General features: G+C 36.3%; 1 protein-coding gene across 2 annotated transcripts in view; it reads right to left on the bottom strand.

Annotated features, from left to right (window-relative positions):
* Positions 1 to 5,643: 5,643 nt before the first annotated feature.
* The window catches only part of KCTD8 (potassium channel tetramerization domain containing 8), a 255,814-nt gene continuing 237,664 nt past the window's right edge, over positions 5,644 to 23,793 (bottom strand). The window contains exon 2 of one of the 2 annotated variants that reach the window (XM_004268311.3): positions 5,644 to 7,012. In XM_004268311.3, coding sequence (XP_004268359.1) covers positions 6,552 to 7,012 — 461 coding nt within the window. In that variant the 3' untranslated portion in view covers positions 5,644 to 6,551. The remainder of the gene's footprint in view (positions 7,013 to 23,793) is intronic. The other variant, XR_007477203.1, reaches the window with a different exon arrangement.

Genomic DNA, 23,793 nt, shown 5'->3' with positions numbered 1-23,793 from the left:
CTGTTTCTTTCCTCTAAACTTATGTAGCAATATTTATGCCTTTATGTGTAAAGGCAATATAGCCCACCCACTGCCTACCCTTAATCAAGGGTCATTGTGTACACATTGCAAAATTGAAATTAAATCCATTTTTATTATTGTTTATTCACTGCTGTATATTTAACACATCTGATAAAGTGCTTTGCCCATAGTAGGCCCACTAGAAACAGGCATAGATTACTTTGAATTCATTTAAGATTTTTAAGATTTTTTAAAATCTTAAATTTTAAGATTTTTAAAACTTTTAAGATTCTTTCAACCCTGCAGTTGTGTGATTCTTTTAACCTCTGTATGTTATGCTTCAAAGTGAATACTTTGGGGACTGTAGAATAGAGAGGGAGAAAAAAATTGAAAAAAAATAGATTTATGTTTAAGGGTTTTATAAGAAACTCTTCCAAATTATATCCATTTTTAATGAACATAATACTTTGGTAATATTTGCTTAACTAATCTGTACTAAAAACACTAATATACAAGGTCACAGGTTACGTTTATGGCAAACAGAGGTAAACACTGTGGAGGAGAAGACATAATTTTAAGGCCTGGTGATTGCATCTCTAGCAAGAGATGCTTAAATCACATTCATCCAAATTGGAACAAACTATGAAATATTTTAAAAAATAGTCTTTTGATTCATCTCTCATGAGAGATTAGGAATGTAGGACCAATGAGTGGGATTTGGCCTGAAAACATTGTAAAATAGCTTTTAGCAAGCCTAGTGAGGCAGGAAGAGTACCTACCAAGGACTGTTAAGGAAATTCTTACATTGAAAAGGATGTTTACTTGTTTGCCAAAATCATTCATACCTACTGTGTGCCAGAAGCTGTCTACTTAATTGTGTCCCCTCATACAAAGAAAAGTAAGAGCTTAACGTATATGAAAAATACTTCAGAACAATGGAAAATACAAATGTATATCATTACTCTTATATACTATAGAACATAAATAATATGTAGAGCAAAAGAGGATGTTTTTAAAGTGCTCTGATATTTCTGAGAATGGAATGATTAATAATTCTGTCCTTAAGGATTAAAGAAAGCTTTGGAAAGTAGGTGGTAGTTGAACTGAAACATGCAGTATGGGAAACATTTCAAATGTGAATGAAGAAGTTTGTGTGCATTTTGTGGGGGGATGGTGACTTCCGGGTGCAGTAGAGTCTTAGCAAGTCACTAGTAACTGGTGTGCAGTTTGCTTCTGGTTGTGAATCTGCAAAGGATGGATTGGTTCTATAGTAGATTACAAATGGCCACAAATCCTTTGCTGCTCCTCCCATTAAGAGGTATAGTGTATTTCCATATCCCTTGAATTTGAAATGACTTGCTTTGACCAAAAGAACGCAGGGTAAGTGATGTTGTATGAGTTTGGAGCCAGGCCTCGAGATCCTTGCAACCTCCTGTCTTACATTCTTGGAACAACCAAGTGTGAACAAATCTCAGTCAGATATCTGGAAAGGATATGTAGAGACTTGAGGCACCTTGATTGAAACCTGTCAATGCCAAATATGGAGTGAGACCATTATAGTTTATTTGACCACTGACAAATTATCAGTAGATTGTCCAGATGAGTAAGCCCAGGTGAGATCAGTCCAGATTGCCGATTCTCAGAATCATGAGCTGATAAATGTTTGTTGTTTTTTTAAGCCACTAAGTTTTGGAAGTGGTCTATTGTCACACAAAGGTAAATTGATATGAAGCCACTGTATTGAGGGCCTATAATGTGATACCAAAATTTTTGGATTTTATTTTCAAAAAGTGGGGGACTTTGATATACTATCAATGAACAGGGGAATTTGAAATTAAAAACACACTACCATTAACATTAGCACTCCCTAAAATGAAAAGCTTAGGTATAAATCTAATAGAATATGTACAAGCTCTGTATGAGGAAAACTACAAAACTCTGATGAACTGAATCAAATAAGAACAAAATAAATGGAGAGATATTTCATGCCCATGGATAGGAAGAGTCTACATTGTCAAGATATCAGTTCTTCTCAACTTGTTCTGTAGATTCAATGCAATCCCAATAAAAATCCCAGCAAGTTTTTTTGTGGATATCAACAAACTGTTTCTAAAGTTTATATAAAGAGAGAAAAGACTCAAAATAGCCAACACAATATGGAAAGAGAAGAACAAAGTTAGAGGACTGATGTGATCCAACTTCCAGACTTACCATAAAGCTACAGTAATCAGGAAAATGTGGTATTGTTAAAAAAAAAAAAAGACAAATAGATCAATTAAACAAAATAGAGATCCCCCAAATAGACCCATATAAATATAGTCAGCTGATCTCTGACAAAGAAGAAAAGGCAACACAGTGGAGCAAATGGTTTTAAAACAACTGGATGTCCACATGCGAAAAATGAATCTGAACACAGACCTTACACCCATCACAAAAATTAATTCAAAATTGATCACAGACCTGAATGGAGAATGCAAAACTATAAATCTCCTAGAAGATAACACAGGAGAAATCTTGGGTATGACAATGACTTTTTTAATATAACACCAAAAACGCAATCCATGAAAGAAATAACTGGTGAGCCAGACTTGATTAAATTAAAACCTTCTACCTGTGAAAGACAATGTCAAGAGAATGAGAAAACAAGCTACAGAGTAGGAGAAAACGTTTGCAAAAGAAATATCAGATGAATGACTGTTATGCAAAATACATAAAGAATGCTTAAAATTTAACAATAAGAAAACAAATAACTGGATTAAAAAATGGGTCAAAGACATTAACAGGCATCTCACCAAAGAAGACATATAGGTGAGAGAAAAACATATGAAAAGATGCTCCACATTATGCATCATCAGGGAAGTGTGAATTAAAATGATGAGATACTACTACAAACCAATTAGAATGGCCCAAATCTGGAACATTGACAATACCAAAGGCTGATGAAGATGTGAAGGAACAAGAACTCTCATTCACTGCTGGTGGGAATGCAAAATGGTATAGCCACTTTGGAAGACAGTCTGGCAGTTCTTTACAAAACTAAATATCCACTTACCACATGATCTAGTAATCATACTCTTTGGTATATACCCAAAGGAGTTGAAAACTACATCCAAACAAAAATCTATATATGGATGTTTATGGCAGCTTTATTCATAGCTGCCATAACTTGGAAGGAACCAAGTTGTCCTTCAGTAGGTGAATGGATAAATAAACTGTGATAAATCCAGACAGTGGAATATTATTCAGCACTAAAAAAGAAAAAGAGCTATCAAGCCATGAAAAGACATGGAGGAACCTTAAATGCCTATTACTAAGTGAAAGAAGCCAAATCTGGAAATGCTATGTACTGTATGATTCCAATTATATAACATTCTGAAAAAGACAACCCTATGCAGACAGTAAAAAGAACAGCAGTGGCCAGTGGTTGGGGGAAGAGTGAGGAATGAATAAACAGAGCACAGATGATTAGGGGGGCAGTGAAAATACTCTGTGTGATACTATAACGATGGGTATGTGTCATTATGCATCTATCCAAACCCCCAGAATGTAAAATACTAAGCGTGAACAATAATGTAAACTATGGACTTTGGGTGATAACGATGCATCAGTGTAGGTTCATCAATTATAACCATGTACAATTCTGATGGGGGATGTTGATAATGGAGGAGGCTGTGCATATTGGAGGGTAAGGGGTACACGGGAAATTTCAGTACCTTCCTCTCAATTTTGCTGTGAAACTAAAATTGCTAAGTTCTTTAAAAAAAGTAGGGAGCCTTAAAATGACTATGCAATACAATTATGTCTACCTACCTGCAACCTGACACAGCACAGCAGCTGTTCTATAAATGTTTTCTGTCTTGCTAAGTTGCACCTTTCCTGGTCCTTTGGCTAGAGAGAGCAGGATTTTGTTGGGCCTTGCTTCTTCTGCACCTGTTAGTATTGCTGTGTTACCAGCTTCAGCGATATATAGACAAAAAGAAAACCCAAGAAATTCCGTCACCATGCTGTTTTTTGATCCCAATGCTTCTAGCCAGCTTTCCTTCTTTTATCAGCCTTTCAGAGCCTCTTAAGTGTGTTTGTATATAATGTCCAGGGTTTTCAGTTATACTTAGTGGGAGAAATAAGGAAAAGTATATCTACTCCATTTTTCCAAAATTGAAAATCTCACAATTTCAATTTTGTTTCCTTTTCTCATCTTAGTTAGTACTCAATTTATGTTTCCACTTGAACTAATAATAAAACACCAGGTCACAAGTTAAGTAAATACTGTATATCAAACAAAAGGTATTCTCCAAAAATACTCAACTTCAATGACTTTCCAGCTCTTTTGACTTATGGTGATCCGCCAGATTTTATCTCCTGATTCTTTGGAAAAGAAGTTTTATACAGCAGTTCTAGTCTAACTCATCTTTAAATTTTGGAGTCTCCTTTTCTTCAGGGAAGAGTCCTCATTCTAGCTTCCTCCCTTGATTCTATGGTAAACCCAATTGGGACCAGCCATGATCTAGCCTCTGGTGAATGTGTAATGATTTGGGAGAATCAGACCATAAGCTTCTTCCCAAGGGCAATAGCTAGTAATTTGTATTTCTTGAATATGTTGTTAACCTTTGAGCCAAATATTTGGTGTATGGTAAGTGCTCAATAGACTGATAGACAAATTCTTACCATTGCAATTCTATTTGAAGTTTTGTGTTGGGAAAAAATAGAGTAGGATGTGAAGTGTTCTTCAGATCTATTCCCTGCCTTGCACTGCTAGGCTTTGTATCACAGGAGGATCATCTCTATTAAATTAATTTTCCTAGGCTCCTTTGCGAACTGCTTCTACGTATATTGGGACAATGGAAAGTGTTCGTGGGGAATTGGAATGTGGGAAGGTAGGATAATTTCTCCCCTCTCTCTTTGTTTTGGGAGGTATCTTTGGAAATGATTCTGACTCCTTAGTAGACATAGCTCTTTTTTTTCCTAATCTTTTTTTTTTTTAAATTGGAGTATAATTGCTTTACAATGTTTAGTTTCTGCTGTACAATGAAGTGAATCAGCTATATTTTACATATATCCCCTCCCTCTTGGATCTCCCTCCTAAACCGCCCCCCCAATCCCACCCATCTAGTTCATCTCAGAGCATGGAGCTGAGCTCCCTGTGCTATACCGCAGGTTCCCACTAGCTACCTATTTTACACATGGTAGTGTATATATGTCAATCCTAATCTCCCAGTTCATCCCACCCTCCCCTTCCCACAATGTCCGCATGTCTGTTCTCTATGTCTGCGTCTTTATTCCTGCCCTGCAAATAGGTTCATCTGTACCATTATTTTAGATTCCACATGTATGCATTAATATGTGATATTTGTTTTTCTCTTTCTGACTCACTTCACTCTGTAGGACAGACTCTAGGTCCATCCACATTTCTACAAATGACCCAATTTCATTCCTTTGGATGGCTAATAGTCCATTGTATATATGTATCACATCTTCTTTATCCATTCATCTGTCGATGGACATTTAGTTTGCTTCCATGTCCTGGAAGCAAGTCTCTAGCTTGTCAACATTAAGGTTGAACATATCATTCTCCAGTTTGGGATTTTAAAGGCAAATTGAAGACAATATAACAACTGAATATTTTAAAAGAAGAGTCAATAGAGATCAAGGAATTCTAATATATTTTCCTTTTTTTAAACAAATACATAAAGCTTTTTACCATTTCCCGCAATTATTTTGATTAACATTATAGTCAGATCTTTCAGAGCATCATTATACCAATTTTCACAGCGTGATGTAAGGACTCATTTCACAGAAATAACCATGACTAGCATTAATAGATGAATGTCAGTGTCATAACACAAGATTATAAGGCATATTTACATCATCTTAACATACATACAGAACACCATACACATACACAAAAAAATCACAGATCCAGAACAAATAAGATTCAATCTCCTAGACAGCTTACATTTATAGGCTTTGCCTGAACCTTTCTTTTTTTTTTTTTTTTTTTTGCTATTTTTTCATTATTTTTTCTTTCCAAGCAGCAAACAAATCTTCCCTACGTCTTGTGAATTATTTGTAACCTTGTGCTCATGCAAACATAATACTTGTTTTATTGCATTAACATTTAAACAGTTTTGGATTTGGGTCCCCAAACCATGATCTAACATTTTACTTGATGTGGCTTCATCCATATTGTCACTTTACTTGGAGTGATATGACGATTTTGTTTTTGGTGAGTTACAAGATGACAAACATGACCACAGTTCGAAAATCAAGATTCTAAGCTTCTTGGTCATGCACATTTTGCTTTCATTCTTGCAAAACGGTTTGAATCAGGAACACCATCTGATTCAACAGGTACGAGTTTTCTTTTTTAAAAATCATATTTCTAAAAACAACAACAACAACAAAAAGAATGAAAGAAAATACTGTCCCACATCCACTGTTCACGAAAAGGAAGAGCAGCAAGAATCACACTGACCATTGTTAGTACACAGTCAGGTGGTGACACCGTAGTAAACACTGAACGTCACTGAAGTACTGCAGGAATGTGATAATTACTATAACCCATACTTCTGTAACAGTTCAGACTGCCACTGGCGTTTGCGCTCTGGAAAATAATCTGGGATGTGGATTTTTTTAAAATCCTGAATACACTTTTTCATTTCTTCTTCCACACTTAGCTTCTCACAGACTTTCTTTTTGGAAAGATTGGTTTCCCGGGATTTGCTGATGAGTGTCTGAAAGAGTTCACTGTTTCTGCGTTTGTCTGGTGGGGGCATCCATTGCACAGGTGCTTTTTTGGAAGGACGATCCAATGTTAAGGTGTTAGGTTGGTGAGCTGTCGCCTGCTGGGCACTGGGTGGGTTGTCCTGGGGAGTGCTTGCCTCTGAGTGGCTGTCACAACTGGAAGTGGAGAGCTCATTACAGGAAGTCCCACTCTCACTTCCTTTATCTGTGACTTTGTCATGTTTTCTGTCTTCATGCTCTTGTTTAGGTGACACTATTTTCTGAGATGGTCCTAAAAAGGAAAAAAGGAGTAGGAAAACTGAGTAAGAAGTGGGAAGGTCAAATTAAGCAAGCTTTATATTTTTTATATTAAACCAAGAACATTTAAGAAAAATGCCGTTTGTTGCACTAGTTTATATTTGAAGGATTAAATACAACACCTGGTGTTGTTAATGTATATTGAAACCTGCAACATGGTGATTAATTATTTATAACAATAAAATTCGGGAGTTTTGCTTGATGAGCATTTATGCCATAAAAGATTTTCAGTAACTTTATGCCAAAAGAGATTCTTGTTATTTCAGTTACTAGTTCCTAAAATCTGAAAAAGATATCATATATAAATATTTTGCTAGTCCCATAACTATTTCACTAGACAGTTCAGTTCTGTTTTAGCGAATGGCATTAGTTGTCCTTTGCATATATATTTCACCATTATAAAAGCAGAAAGTGGGCTTCCCTGGTGGCGCAGTGGTTTAGAGTGCGCCTGCCGATGCAGGGAACACGGGTTTGTGCCCCGGTCCGGGAAGATCGCACATGCCGCGGAGCGGCTGGGCCCGTGAGCCATGGCCGCTGAGCCTGCGCGTCCGGAGCCTGTGCTCTGCAACGGGAGAGGCCACAACAGTGAGAGGCCCGCGTACCGCAAAAAAAAAAAAAAAAAAAAAAGCAGCAAGTACCATTGCTCTGTTTTACAAAGTAGCAGCATTCTCCAGGCCCAGAAGTGCAATAGCATCATTTGTGCTTCTAAGAGAGAGGCTGGTTTAAATCTTATCCTCCATCTCTTAATCTTGCTTCCTGTCTATTTCCTTGGAGAGAATTATGAAAGTGATATAAAATATATATGTGCCTAATATTATGCTGAAAAACAGGGTTGAAATATAGTATTCTCTTAAATTAAAAGGCTTACCATTTGAGGTAAATTACCTAGGAGGACAATTTTCAGAAAGTGATAGTTTGCCAAGACAATTATTTCAAATACACAAACAGTTTATTTCCAAGAGGGAGCATATATTATTCTCTTTGACTCTGCTGTGGGATTAGGACCTCCATCTAACATTTATTGAATACCACCACATACCCAGAACTATAATAAAACCTTGATTTAACTGGAGCCCAACCATTCAGAAATATAAGTTACCCAAATCTTATTTTTTTCTTGTAGTCAACTTTTATGAACAAGTTATATAAATCAGAATTGAAGGGAAAAGCATCAATATTTTAAGCAATTGCCTAGGGGATTCTGCTGTGCAGCCAGAATTGAGAACAACTGATCTAATTCAGAGGTTTCAACTTTAGCCACATATGGAATTACTTGGAAAGCTTAGATTATTGATGCCTTGGTCTTAACCCCAGACATCCTGCTTTAATGAAATGCTACCTGACCATCAGGTCATTTAATAAATTCAGGTGATTTCAACACGCAGTCAAGATTATGAGCCTTTCCTCAGTCTAACATACATGAATTGAGTTAATAACCAATATGAATAGTTTATATAAGTCAGAAGGTGGGGAAACAAACCAACAAAAATACTTTTCATAATAGCACTTACTAAGTACTACCCACTGTTGGATGTTATCACCAATTTTCCTATTTAAAATCAGAAGAAAAAAACATTGATACCAGACATTTAGTTGAGTGGGATTAAAGATTTTTAAAAGCTTTAGAACCTTTTGGAGTGATGAAAATATTCTATATCTTGACTGTAGAGTTAAATACAGGACTGTATACATTTGTGAAAACACAGAATTGCAGAGCTAAAATGGATGGGTTTTTCTGTATGTAAACTATATCTGAATTAACCTAACCAAAAACATACAAAAAATCCAAAAAGCTTTAAAGAATGTGTACTTATTTGAGAGACGGTGTTAACCAATATTTCATACTTCCTTTGTCCACAATACAGTAAAAGCAGAACAAATGCAGATGCTTATGAAAGGTTAGTAAGAAAGTGCACTAATACATTTCAGAAGCATTTGCAACCATGGATTAAAGAAAACAGACACAAACAGTTGTTTCCTTTAAGTCTCTGCCATTTTCATTTATGGTAAGAGAGAAAGGGGGTGAATCTGAGGGATGGGGGTGGAGAAGATACACTTCCTAATACTCCTTGCTGACTTACCCACATCCATTCTGTACCCTCCACTGTCTTTAGTGGCTCATATGGGCACAAACCATGTCCTTAGGCTCCCCTGCCTTGCGGTTTTCAGTTGGATTCAGCCAGCGATAAAGACTGGCAAGATCATGCGCTACCTGACCTCACCCCCAGGATTTCTGTGATCTGGTTTCATCTTTGGACCAAAAGGCACAGCCCTGTCTGGCAGCTCTCTCCACTTCTCTCACCTTCCCCCCCTCCCTCTGCCACCCCTCTTTCTGGATTCCATTAAACTAGGCTCACATCTTCAGGCCTACAGGTATCAACCATTTCCACTGTAACTGGCATGAAGGTATTGCCTACACTGTTACAAACTGACAATATTCAACTGTGCTCAAATTACTCAACTGGATATGCCTTCTCTTTCTTCTGGGACCTTGACTGATAGACCCATACCGGTCATTAACCATCCATTGACTAGAAGGGTGTTATTTGTAGGATCAGTTTTTTTTTAGTGGCATCAGGTTTTAGTGGCAATAATATTGAAAAGGGAGTGAGTTTGAAGTCCTACTGAACTGGAATCAAATTCCAGCTCTCTGGCAAATAGTCTTGTGGCCTTGAGCAAGATACTTAGCTTCCCTAAGTCTCAATTTCCTTATCTATAAAATGGTAGTACTAGGACTTCCCTCATAGGGTTATTTTGAGATTAAATAAAATACCATACAAAAGGGCCTAGTACAGTAATTCTCAACATTGAGAGTATATCATTGTAATTTTTTAAGAAATGTACATATGTTCAGTCCCATCTCTGAAGATTTTAAGTTTGCTGAAGGGTTTGTGTGTATGTATTTATATGGAGGTCAGAGTGGTGAAGGAGGTATAGCATCTGCTTATCTAATTATCTTAATGGCAGAATGCGATCCTAAGCTGGCATGATGCCCACAAGCCTAGTAAAATGTAGGATATAAATAAATGGTTTTTACCCTTTCTGTCAATCTTCTGCATTTCTTTAACCAGAAATCTCCATAGAGGAATCTAAGATTTTCATTCCCAATAATGACTAAAGGATTAAATTGCAAATACCTGGGAAAACCAATTTATGTTTAAGGATAAATGATTGATGAGAATTTTTTTCCTGTTAATAGGCAGGGGAATAGAGCATTAGATAAAGATACCCAGGCAGAAAAGTAATAACATCAGAGAGGAAGACAGTACAGAAAGAGGATACTAGGTACCTCCAAAGCAAATGGTTCATTCTGTTTTTATTCACTGGGGAAAAACTGTTTAATGAGCTAGGCTAGCTGTTTATATACAGAGCTATATAAAGTCCATGTGTTAACTAAATAAATTACATATATACAGTTATTATGCCTAATGGCATTATAATTTATTCATGGAAATAAGACTCTTCCCCGTCCCCTCCCCAAAATACACACAAGCAAATGCAGACTCCACAATACAGTAGGATGCAACATATGTATGATGGAAATGGATTGCTCTTGTTTGTAGTATAAGATGGAATCTCAAGGAAGACTTCTTTGAAGAAGGCATTGATCAGTTTAGCCAACAGAATTTTATTGAGCACCACTACGTTCCAGGCACTGTGCTGGGATCTAAAGGAAGCACATAATGGGTGCTCCAGTGAAGTTCACAGACTATTTTATGGTATTTTATAACATAAAGTGTTTAAAATGTATGCTGCACTGTAGAATATCTTCCACTATAGACTTTAAACTCTATGAAAAAAAATGGAGGTGGGAACCCGAATTTTCTATGGTCTTAAAAGCACCTTTTTTTTTTTTCCAAAAAAGAACTTGGAATAGGTACAGATATTAACAAGAATTAATAAATTTACACCTTTATTTCTCAGCCCTCCTACTTCTTAAGTTATCTTTGGCAAGACGGACTCCCAATCAAGAGACCAAATAGGTTCAGATGTTTACTTAAGAGAAAATGCATAACTTAATTTTGTCCACAATTTTTGGTTTGTTTTTGAAGTGTAATTGGTCTACAGAGCTATGTTAGTTCCTGCTACACAACATAGTGATTTAATATTTCTATACATTCCAAAGTAGTCACCACAATAAGTCTATTTATGTCACCATACAAAGATATTACATAGTTATTGACTATATTCCCCACATTGTACATTTCATACCTGTGAGTCATTTATTTTGCAACTGGAAGTTTGTACCTCTTAATCTCCCTCACCTATTTCCTATATATATATAGGATATATATATATATATCACATCTTCTTTAGCCATTCATGTATTGATTGGCACTTAGATTCCTTCCCCATCTTGGCTATTGCAAATAATGCTGCAATGAATATAGAGGTGCATGCATCTTTTCTAGTAAGTATTTTCATTTTCTTTGGGTAAATATCTAGGAGTGGAATTGCTGGATCATATGTTAGTTCTATTTTTAATTTTTTGAAGAACCCACTTTTTTTTTTTTTTTTCGGTACGCGGGCCTCTCACTGTTGTGGCCTCTCCTATTGCGGAGCACAGGCTCCAGACGCGCAGGCTCAGCGGCCATGGCTCACGGGCCCAGCCGCTCCGTGGCATGTGGAATCTTCCCGGACCGGGGCACGAACCCGTGTCCCCCACATCGGCAGGCAGACTCTCAACCACTGCGCCACCAGGGAAGCCCAAGAACCCACTTTTGAATGTATAGAATACTATGATAGTTCTTTGTATAAATCATTAAGGGTAATAGTCTCCTTTTGATTTATGTCAGAATTTTTGATGAGGCATAATATATTATATATTATAAATGCTATTTGATTAAGCATACTTTAAATCATTACTGATAACAGTGGATTGAAATTGGGACAAAGATATAACAATAAAATGATTTATGTGTTTTTTATGACATGAAATGTAAGAAAAATAAATGAATTAAGAGGAAATAATCATTTACTCTGGCTGCTTAGTTTTCTGTGGATGCCTGCTAATTGTAGGCTTCCAGGGATAGTTTAACACTTGACGTCATTCCATTCAATGATCCGAAGCCGCTTGAAATGCCTTAGCACAACATGAATAATAATTTAAATAGCACTAAGTCCTGTATATATGGGAACAGCACGATGGTCAGAAACTTCTCTGTGTTTCTTCCAATAATAATATAATCAAATATATATCTAAGTGATCTTCCTAAAAGCATTTTGCCCTCTGAGTTGCAGCACCAATCAGACAGCATAAGAAAAGAAAATGAAGTATGATTTGGTGGCTTAATCAGCTGGGCTTTCTTCCATCACATAAAGAGACTAATGAATAATTATTAGAATAGGCAACAAATCAGTGAACAAGCAAATCTCACACCTATTTAAGATTTAATTTTAAAAAGGAATTAGTTATTTAAAAGTCCAATATATATGTGCAGCTAGAAACTTTCCAAAAAGTATTTGGAAAATTAAATCTTCCACTTTTCATTTGGCTATGTGCCATTACATAGACTAGGATTTTCATCCAGGAGTTGATTGTCTTTCAGGGGGATTTATAGCCTTACCTAGGAGACCTGCAAGCCAGCTACCTAGGTCATGCTGCTCCACAACTAATTTTTAAAAGAACAGTCAGTACACACATGCACACACACGTAACATACATTCTGTTCCTTTATTATGCTCACACCTTTCTTCACTGTGGGAAAAGCCTTGGAAGAGCTGAGTCTGAGTTTGTCTCAGCCTCTCTAGGCAAGTACTTTGTGCTGGTCATATCACCTCTCTAATATTTGGTCTTGCTGGTTAAAATTTTTGGCTTGGCCCTTAGATTCATGTATGTTATAAAGTTCTATAATTCTAAATTATATAATGAATAGGAAAGACTTTTCCATGTAATAAAATTCTAATCAAATATTAAATATAAAACATGAAAGAGTCTCCGTTAATAGAAATTACCTCTTAGAATGGAGAAACAAATTCAATTTCAACTTAAGTACTTCACAGAATTACAGGGTTCAAGGATAACTTTCTTCCACGTTCATTGATAGGAAGGGTAGTTCTATAAGAGATTATCAACTTACATTTGTTTCATTAAATCTATCCTTGTCACTGAAACGCCAGCAATGAGAATAATGCTTAAGGCAACACAGCGCAGATTGGCTGAGCTCACATCCTAGTTCAAGGACTTACTAGGTGTGCTGTTCTGGCCAGGTTACTTACTTTCTTTGGGCCTCTGTTTTCTCATGTTTAAACTTCACTGAGTTGCAGCAAGGATTCAGTGAGCTAGCACATGTGAAGTACTCAGGATGTGCCCGGCAAGTGTAAATGCTCATTATTATTATTATACAGAATAAACATCCAGTGCTATTTGGCTATAGTATGGAATAGCCGTTTATCTGAATATTGACAGTACTGAATGAGGAATCCAAATATTTCCATTCTAATTTTGGTCCACACGTAGAACCCATGAACATATGAATTTCAGGCAAGTCACTTACTTCTCTAAGCCTGAGTTTTTTTTAGTCTATTAAAAATGAAATAAGAATAGTAATTCCATGGCTTCCCTGGTGGAACAGTGGTTGATAGTCCGCCTGCCGATGCAGGGGACACGGGTTCGTGCCCCGGTCCGGGAGGATCCCACGTGCCCCGGAGCGGCTGGGCCCGTGGGCCATGGCCGCTGGGCCTGAGCGTCCGGGGCCTGTGCTCCGCAACGGGAGAGGCCACAACAGTGAGAGGCCCGTGTACCGCAAAAACAAAAACAAAAACAAAAACAAAAACAAGAATAGTAATTCCTAGTCATATAGCCATATAAGAAAGGAGATAATAGATGTCAAAGCAGTTTTGCTGTAAAATTCTCTATAAGTGATTTGAGAGGCTATTAAGTATTGAATTCTCATGTCCAAAAAGGAACTTATTTGAGAAAATAAAACACAAATGCTCTCTTTTGAGTTATTAAAATGTGTGAATTAAAAGTAATAGTAAAAACATTACATTAAACAAAATATACTACATTGAAGATATCACAGTGGGCCAAAACTTGTAAAACTGGGCAAAATGGGGTTTTCAATTAATTACATTGGGTTTTATTATACTTATAGAAAAAGGAGGAAATGATAGCTTTTCTAAGTCACTTGGGTGAATAGTGTCATACAGAAATTAATCATTAATATTTTTATCTTTAAAAAAGGCATGTGACTACTGGGTAGTGCTGGGTGTAGACACATTCAGTACTAGTACTTCTTTATTTTTTTCTCAGAATACACAGGGATTTCCAAGTAAGGTCTATGTGGATAACTGCACACTTGAAAAAACCTTTTATTTTAATCTCTTTACCTGCCTAGTGATGATAAAAAAGACTGAATATGTAAAATGTGTCTTCCACAGGCACAATTCCCAGAAGGGAAATTACCCTTTAATAGTACTAAACTCAATGGTGTGTGAATGGTTATGTGGTACTTGAACAGAATGAACCAATCTGTCTTAAATATTAGCACCACATGCCTCTAAGTATTAAGCAGTTTAGTCAAAAAGGGAAAAAGTCCATTTCAATTTGATAAACATTTGTTGAGCAGCTACTATGTACCAGGCCTCACAGTGTTAGTTTCAAGAGGAAGGACACACACACACACACCACACCACACACACACACACACACACACACACACACACACACAGAGTCCCTGGAATCAAGTAGTCCAGGCTTAGTGTGACAAGCACAGTAATGCAGCTATATCTAAAGTGTGAATGGGACAGGAAGGAGAGAGCAGGAGTAAATGGTGATTGGAATGAGCTAAGGAAAGGGGATCATTTTTAATTCATCAGTTAAAATCTGCATATAAACTATAGTCAGCCCTCCTCTGTATCTGTGGTTCCCCCCTTAGCTGAAGTATTGAAAACTAAATTGAAATTTAAAGATCATATGGGAGATGCATTCATCTTAGAGTAAAAAGGCTATTTGAATGAATAAAAACTAATTTTTATTTATTTAATTTTTTTTTATTATTTTTTAAGTTTTTTTGTTAGTTATCTATTTAATACATGTGTATATATGTCAATCCCAATCTCCCAGTTCATCCCACCACCACCACCACCCCACCACTTAAAAACTAATTTTTATATGAGAAAAATTAAACTCATTTCTTTATGTTTTTTATAATCTCTACTATCATTACTTGACCACTTCTATGAATGAAAGTGAATAGGAAAGAAAAGTAAAGAAGGGTAATTTGAAAAGAGAAACATTTTGTGGTATTCTTTCTTCCACACTGACATGATTGGCCACTAACCCACTCTTCTGATTCTTCTTGTACCTGTTAACTTTTTACTCTATCTTTTTATTTACAGTGTATCTCCCTGTCCTTAAATTGTAAATGCCTTGAAGACAGAAGCTGTGCCTTTGTAGCCTATCATGAATCCTTCATCAGAGTAATTGCTTAACCAAATTAATAAAATGAAAATGATCTTCACTCCTTTGAATTTCTATAGTACCTACTACTGACTGAATTTCTATAGTATCTACTACTGACTATATCATTTGTTTGGTACTTAGCATTCACTACCTTTTATGTTACTAAATATTCACCTAAATGACCACTGAGTAGTAATGATACTCCCATAATCCACACACAAATGTCCGTTCCAATGTCACATATCCAGTGTCCTATCTTCCTCAAAAAGGTTATACAGTTGACCCTTGAACAACATGGAGGTTAGGGACACCCTCTGTGCAGTGAACAATCTGAGTATAAGTTACAGTCAGCCCTCCATACCTGTGGCTCCTCCGTATTTATGGTTCTGTATCCTCAGATTCAACCAACCGTGGATCGTGTAGTACTGTAGTATTTACTATTGAAAAAATTTGCATATAAGTGGACCCACACAGTTGGAACCCATGTTGTTCAAGGGTCAACTGTAATTTCCATGAGGTCAGAGACTGTGTCTTAAGTTTCCTTGTATCACTCAGTTCAAGAGGATGATTTGTTTTATCATTGAATCAAAGATACTAATAAGTGAATAAGAAAAAGTAATGTAGCACTAGGAAAAAATATACGAGAAAATATACATTTAATGGAACGTATTTTGGAGGAAGTTTTAAAAGTAATCTTATTGCCTTCCTCCCATTCTATAAATCTGTATCTTCCTGTTAGTTATTTCTATAGATTATACCCAAGTCACCTTTGACTACCCAATGGATTCCTCTTTTATTTCCAATTATTTTCCAAGTGTTTTTAATTCTACTCTTACACTGGCACTTGAATCTACCCCTTCATTTCTATTCCCATTTTCACCGCTTATAACTGGTTTCTCATTATTTCCTACTGTCTCTTAACCAGTTCTCTGACTCCATTTTAGTTTGATTTCAAACTATTCCCTACATCATTGCTAAATAAATATTCCTAAAGTCTAATTCCATGTACAGAAACCTTCTAAATAGTTCCTTTGCACATAGAATGAAAACTCTGTGCCACATTTTGGCACTGAAAACTGTCCTCAGTGTGACCCAAATGATTATTGCAGCCTATCTTGTAATGTTCCCCATATATCAGCCAAAATACACTTATTGTTCCTGGTAAATGCCTTGCTTTATCCATGCTATTTCCCTCCTTCTGGATTGTATACCTTCCTTGCTCCAAAGGACAGTAACACTTTCAAAGCCTGCTCCAAATGGTGCTTTCAGCATCAAACCATCCATTCTCACATTTGGATGTGATTTCTTGCTCTCTAATGACCCACTGCACTTTGTTTGAGTCTACCAAGTATTGAGCTTATCTTGTCTCAAATAATAGTTATTTTTATACTAACTTTAACTTGCATCCCTGAGTTCTGCCCCACAAGACACACACACAAACACTCATACAATCTCTGTTAGTCATTATTGAACAGAGATTTTATTTTATCTTTGTATTTCCTGGAGCTCCACCCTCATGACAAGGCTCATAATTATTTAGTAACTATTGAACTGAATAAAGTGAAATTAGTATAATCTACAAAAGAATGTCTAAGCACATAGGGAATTTTTTATCCCCAAAGAAGTTTTGTTTTGTTTTGTTTTAACTAAAAGATATAAACCCAACTATAACTAAGCTCATAGGGTATAACAAAAACAAACAAAAAATAAGGGTGAAGATATGAACTTTCAGCAGTGATCTATAAGAAGGACCTCACAGTCTCTCTAGTAAGTGAAAATATTCTTTCGAGAAAGTCCCTATGTTATCTCCTTCAGGTTACAAAAGAGAAGTGAAAAGTTTTGGGGAACCACATATAGTAATGAAAGACATTTTTCTTTGTTGTACAGAGAATTCTACATCACTTATGTGATTGTACCTGATGCTTGCACATAAATATGCCTAGGAGAAAAGGTATTAAGTGTTCACTTGTCCATTCAGAATCCCTGTCACATGCAAAATGTTTACCAACACCTTGCAAGAAGTCTACATTTAAAACTGGTCTTCATATTCACTCACGGGAGCTAAGATTCTGTGGCACATGTACCCATTTTGTATTAAAAAATAAAAATAATAAACAAGAACTCCAGAAAGATGCCCTGGCTTCTTTTGAATCTTGAAATTAAGATCTGCTCATTCCTAGGTTCCCAGATTTGAATTCACCACACCTTATTATTGATGGATGTCTGACATTTTCCCCATGTGCCTAAGTAGCCATCTTCTAATGACCTCCTTTATCACAGGCACATACTGTATAAGAGGGATAATTTACCCGGCTTTCAAATTTGTGAACACAAGCCCACTCATGCTTGTTCCATATCTGTAACTTGTGGATCTTAATACCTACATGGTGCTTGGCAAGGATTGAGAGGTTGTATCCACAGCACATCTGATGGCCGTGGGAGGATAAAAAGGAGCCCTGTAACTATAGGTTGGGGTGCACTTAGGGTGTGCTGTGTATAACAAATTGAAATGAACAAAAACCCATGCTGGTTGTAAATTATCCTTGCCTGTTACAAACTGCTAAAAGAAAAAACCTGATGACAACAGAGGAAGCAGAGTTTGTGAGGAGGCAAAAATAAAACAAAACAAAAGGAAACAAACAAACAAAACCAGGCTAATACTCTTGGGTCCCAGGAGCAGCAGTGATTGCCGGCAGAAAGTCATAGCTAAGGGGATTTGCTTGTCAGATCTCTTCAGAATCTGAGTGCCTTCCTACCAATAAACATTTCCAAGTACTTCCAACAATGGCCAGCGAGATGACACTTCTTACAGCTGCCATACTGTTTAATGTGAGTGCCACCTCTTTTCCCTTTGAGATGTATAAAAGTGTACCTGTTATAGAAGCAGCTATACAGTGAATGGAAAAAGGAAACATAAATGTTTACAGCAAGGTTTAATTTCATGTTGTGTGACAACGAAAAACTGCTCAGCCTTTGAAAACAGCAAGACAGTGTTTGAAGTAAAGTTCTGAAACCTACTAGCTATGTGCCAAAATGTTTCTTTGAGATTCATTTTCCAATTTTGCTTAAGAAGGATTAAAACTATGGTACCTCCCTCCTAGAACTGCTTTAAGGAAGGCTATGTAAGAGGAAGAGCCTAACAGTAGGCTGCAAAGTGGCCCCAGAAAAGACATCCCGTCCTAATCCTTGGAACCTGTAAATGTCACCTCATATGACAAAGTCTTAGCAGTTGTGATGAAGGATTTGGGGTTGGTGAAATTATTCTGGATTTTCCGGTTGGACTCTAAATTAATTACAGGTATCCTAGCAAGAAGGAGTTAGAGGGAGATTTCATACACATACAGGAGGAGGATGCAATGTGGTCACAGAGTCAGAGATTGGAGTGATTTGGCTGGATCAAGGAATGCTGGCAACCACCAGAAGCTGGAAGGGGCAATTTTCCCCTGGAACCTCTGGAGGCAGTGTGGCACTGCTGTCACCTTGATTTCAGCCTGGTGAAAATGATTTTGCCCTTCACCCTTCTGGAACTATGAGACAATAAATTTCTGTTGTTTTAAGCCACCAAATTTATGGTAATTTGTTACAACAGCCATTGGAAACTAACACAAGTCTATTTAGTCTAATGTCTGGCCCTTGGTCAATGCTGAGTTATGGCATTTATATAAGTGAACATGGTATTATCCTTAATAATGGATGATATTGGATCTGAATTATAGGATCTTAGTTTCTCGACTAAAACACAATCTCTTGCAATCTCTGCCAAAATGCCATCCTGTATCTTTTCCAAATAATAGCCCTTAAGATTTTGGAAAACAGTTATCATGTCTAGTGTAAGTTTTCCCCAATTATGTAAATCAACTATTATTTGCATAATGAATTTTACAGTTCCCTAACGATGTCACATCTGTTCCCACAATACACTCTTCTCTTTCTACACACACACACACACACACACACACACACACACACACTCACCTTCCCCACCCTACATACACACATTATATATATACATATATCACAAACTGTCTCTCATCTATAACTGATTCCATACACATCTCTAGCGCCCGACCATTCTTTGACATACTAGCAACTAGATTTTACTGCTTTCTGGACATCTAAACTTCAAACACCATATGCCAAAAAATGACGAATGACCTCACTATTCTTTCCCCTATAAACCAGTTCCTCCTCTAACGTTTTCTATTTTTCTTTTTTATAAAAGCACAACAATCTTCTGAATCTCATAGGTTTGAAATCTTAGTCATCTTCATTATTCCTGTTCCTACCCCTCTATTGATCCCTTCCTCATATGAACAGTTACCTAACCCTATTGAGTGCACTTTGATAGCATCTCAATCATTTCCCTCATTCCAGTTGTCACCCTCAGAATTATGATCCTCGTTAATCTTTTGTAATGACCTTTTAACCTCTTACTGAATCTACTGAAATGACATTCTAGAGATTTTTTCATCTCTAATATCTACCTCCTGTTATCCACGCTGAGAACCTAGATACATATCACTGAAACATAGCTCTTCTTATAGTATCTGTTCTCTGAGAATGACAATGGCTTTCAAAACAAATCCAAATTTCTTACCACACAAACAAGACTTCCCATGACATGGTCCCAGTTTAAACTCCAAAACTCATTTTCTATTACCAACCTATTCAAGCCAAATTAGAGATAATTAGTATTATCCTAAACACCATATGTATTTTTGTCTTTAATTCTTCACCTATGCAAATGATAGGTTGATCTCTGTTTTGTATCATACTTATACATATGGAGTAAATTCTTTATTGCCTGTGTGTGTATGTGTGTCTGAAAATATATGTGGCGCCCCTAACCATCTATGTAATAGACTCTGAGCCCAAGAAGTATATTTATAACCTAGACTGGGACAACCATAATACCTTACCTACTCAGCCCCATATTCTAAGGCGAAGATGACAGATAGAAGGCAAGCAACCTGGGTAGTTCAATAGCAGGAAATCCCTGGGATATTTTAAACTGTTGATGGGGGGAAAGAAAGAGAAGACCTTTACATGTCTGGTGAAATGCTCTTGGATGTGACTTCAGATGACTAAGTGCCCAGCCCGCAACTAGAGTAGAAGAGAATGAGAGAGGAAAGGAAGCCTTAACAGTGTTGGGGGTGTCTGACTCAGTGATCCCTCTAGCCAGTTCCACCTGTTGGACAAGTATTTTAGACAGAATAAAATATTAATCTCACCAGAAAAATCATTTTTATAAACCTGTTTAGATATTTTATTAGATGCAAACAGCCTTGAAATATAACTGAAATCTCTCTTCTTGAAGCAAGTTGAGTGACATGGTTGTATTCGTCATTGGAAAACTCTGATGCTTAATGCTTAATGCATAAACAAATATTTTATGTTACTGGTCAGAAAAGTTGGGGAAATTTAGAATGAGTTAGGCAGAAATAAATATATAATCAGTGTGTATTTATGAACAAATCATTTCAAAAGTAATACATACAACTGAAAGCCTGTCAAGGACTTACTTTTATTCTACTAACGGGACCATGGGCCCCCCATCCCTGTGTTAAAACCTGTGACCAGGGTGGGGAAGCCACTGCTATTGTTCCAGACCTATCCTCATCCATTCCTTAGTCCTGGGGGAAAAGGTCTGTTTCAAGAAGGAGACTGGGGTGCAAAGTAAACACAAAGATATACACACACACAAAGTTGATATTGCTTTATTATGTAAATGTGCTTAAATTAAAAAATCATGACGTTTTGGAGTAAAGTAACTGTATCGCACCATCCCATAGCAACACATCACCGTGTGTCATGTTTTTCTGTGTGTCACTAGTAAAGGAGATGAGCTGAAGCAAACATAATAATACAAGCAGGGCAGTTTTATACTTAGTTCATATTTTACCAAGTGAGTCAAAGGTTGTACTGATACTGAACATTTATTGAATGCTTACTATGGACCAGGCACCATGCTAAGTGCAATATGCTAGCATTGTACCTACAACTCACAATAACTTTATAAAGGAAGCACCTATTATGACTATTTTACACATGAGGAAAGCGAGGCATAGAGAGGTTATATTACCTGATGGGTCACATTTGGAAGTGGCAGAAACAGGAGTCAGAGGCAGATGTCTGACTTCAGAGCTTATGCTGAGTTAGGCTCTGAGATGCATTGCCTCAAAAACCCTGAAAACATTGTTAAAGCCATGAAATCCTAAACTAGATCTACAACTAGTCATGAATTTCAAGCCCTGAAAAGATTAAACTCAGATGCACATCTGTGAAAATTTTGGGATAAAAGTGTCTAACTCTACTTGACTATGATAATTTCTGTAGATCATTTGTAATATTCAATTATGTTATAACATGTCTATTTAAAAAAAAACAATTAAAAAGTCTAAATGTGTAAAAATGCAGATTGTGCTTTCTAACTCAGTTCCTTGAGATTATTACTGGGACCAAAACACTTTAACCAGGAAATCTGTAACAAATGTAAGATTTTCCCATTTTGAAACAAATGCTTATGTTGTTATATCTTCTGAAACACATATTTTTGTAAATTTAGACCTATAAAAAAGGCTCTTTTACATTAACTGGATAGGCACAGATCAAGAAACCAGTACGGTTTAAATGAAAATTATATATTTAAATGTGAATTCCACTTTAAACTTTACAGAGTGAAAATAATTAAGAAAGAGATAAGAAGATGTAGAATTATAGCAGAAAAGAAACAGAGAGGATGAGGGAATTATCTCAGGACTCATGATTTGCCAAATTCTATAATATATTCCAAAATATCAGAATTAGATTTGTATAATACGGCATCTTTAAGACTGAACCTTTCAATGATGTGTGTCTCTTGATCAGGAAAGGTTCTGACAAAGGCCAGATGTGTTTGCTAAGAGCTTTTGGAGCCTAATTAAATAATGAGTAGATTCTGTCAGGGTTGAGATGCCTTGAACTTTTCATGTCACTTCATAGTGCACTTTAGTCTAAACCTAATATTTCAATAACAGCAGTAACATCAATCTTCCTTTCTGACATTAAAGCCTTACAGATGAAAAGATTGTGAGGTGGTACTTGTGAAACTATTACAAGATAAAAAGGTGTACTGGTAGCGCCTTCTATGTAGATCAATCAATATGGTTATGTAAAGGGAGAATTTGCACTGGGAATACATTGGGAAAACCATGTTTAATTACAAGATATATTAATGATTATTCATTAAAAGCTTGAAGATAGCACTTTTTAAATATAGGCAGCATAACTAAAAGAGTATGCCCCCAGTGTGATGCATATTGAATAACTCTTCATGAAGTGCTGAGAACACAGGATTCACAGAAATGAGTAGTCTGCTTTGACTTTATGTAGTTCAGTGAAAGTGATCTGGGGTGGTCATTCTTTGTTCACGTTATAAAACTTACTTAAACAAACTATGTACAATTTGAATGAAAAATTCAAATATATGCATTCCTTTTAGGGTAAAAATTTCCATAACAAGGAGCTAAACTAGAGCTACAATTACTCAATAATAAGAACTATATGTAAAGATCATTACTTAGTTAGAAATTATGATTTACATTATAATTGATTTTAGTACAACTATGACTGTATGTCAGCATTAGAGAAGTACAAAAAAAAAAGTGAAATCAATGATTAAAGACTCACAGCTCCTTTGCTTGAATGACTGGGTGCTCCATGTGCCTTTAATAAACAGTGAAATACTTTGCAAGCAACACTGCAAAGGCTAAAGGTCACATAGAACACAGAAGATTCTGATTTTGTAGATCAAAGAGCAAATGAGAATGGTTAATGTTTGTCTTTATTGGTTTAATTCTATCAATTTCTATCATTTTTGTTTACAACAGCAAAAACATGCATATAATTAGAAAAAAAACTTTATAATGGAAATCTCAAATAAACAACCTAACTTTAAACCTAAATCAATTAGAGAAAGAAGAACAAAAAACCCCCAAATTTAGCAGAAGGAAAGAAATCGTAAAGATCAGAACAGAAATAAATGAGAAAGAAATGAAGGAAACGATAGCAAAGATCAATAAATGGTACATAGACCAGGCTGAGATGATCACGCTTGACCTATTTGGTGACATAAGAAGTTCAGGTAGAATTCAAGAAACCAGTATTGAAAGAAGCCCCAGGAAATGGTGATAGGCTAAGAAATCCTGTGGCCATTACAGAGTTTTACTCTTTGAGTATAAAAGGTGAACACAGCCTTTAAGAAGAGGTTCCACTCAGCTTTCTTAGAAAGAAAATTTCTCAATTACCCCAGCAATTATCCCTGTACTATTCACTCATATTCTCTGTGAAAACAGTTCCTAATCATTGCC

The sequence above is a fragment of the Orcinus orca genome, chromosome 4, assembly GCF_937001465.1.
Source record: "Orcinus orca chromosome 4, mOrcOrc1.1, whole genome shotgun sequence".
NCBI classification, from domain to species: Eukaryota; Metazoa; Chordata; class Mammalia; order Artiodactyla; family Delphinidae; genus Orcinus; species Orcinus orca.
The sequence above is the reverse complement of the archived record's forward strand: the minus strand, read 5'-3'. Positions and strand labels throughout refer to the sequence as shown.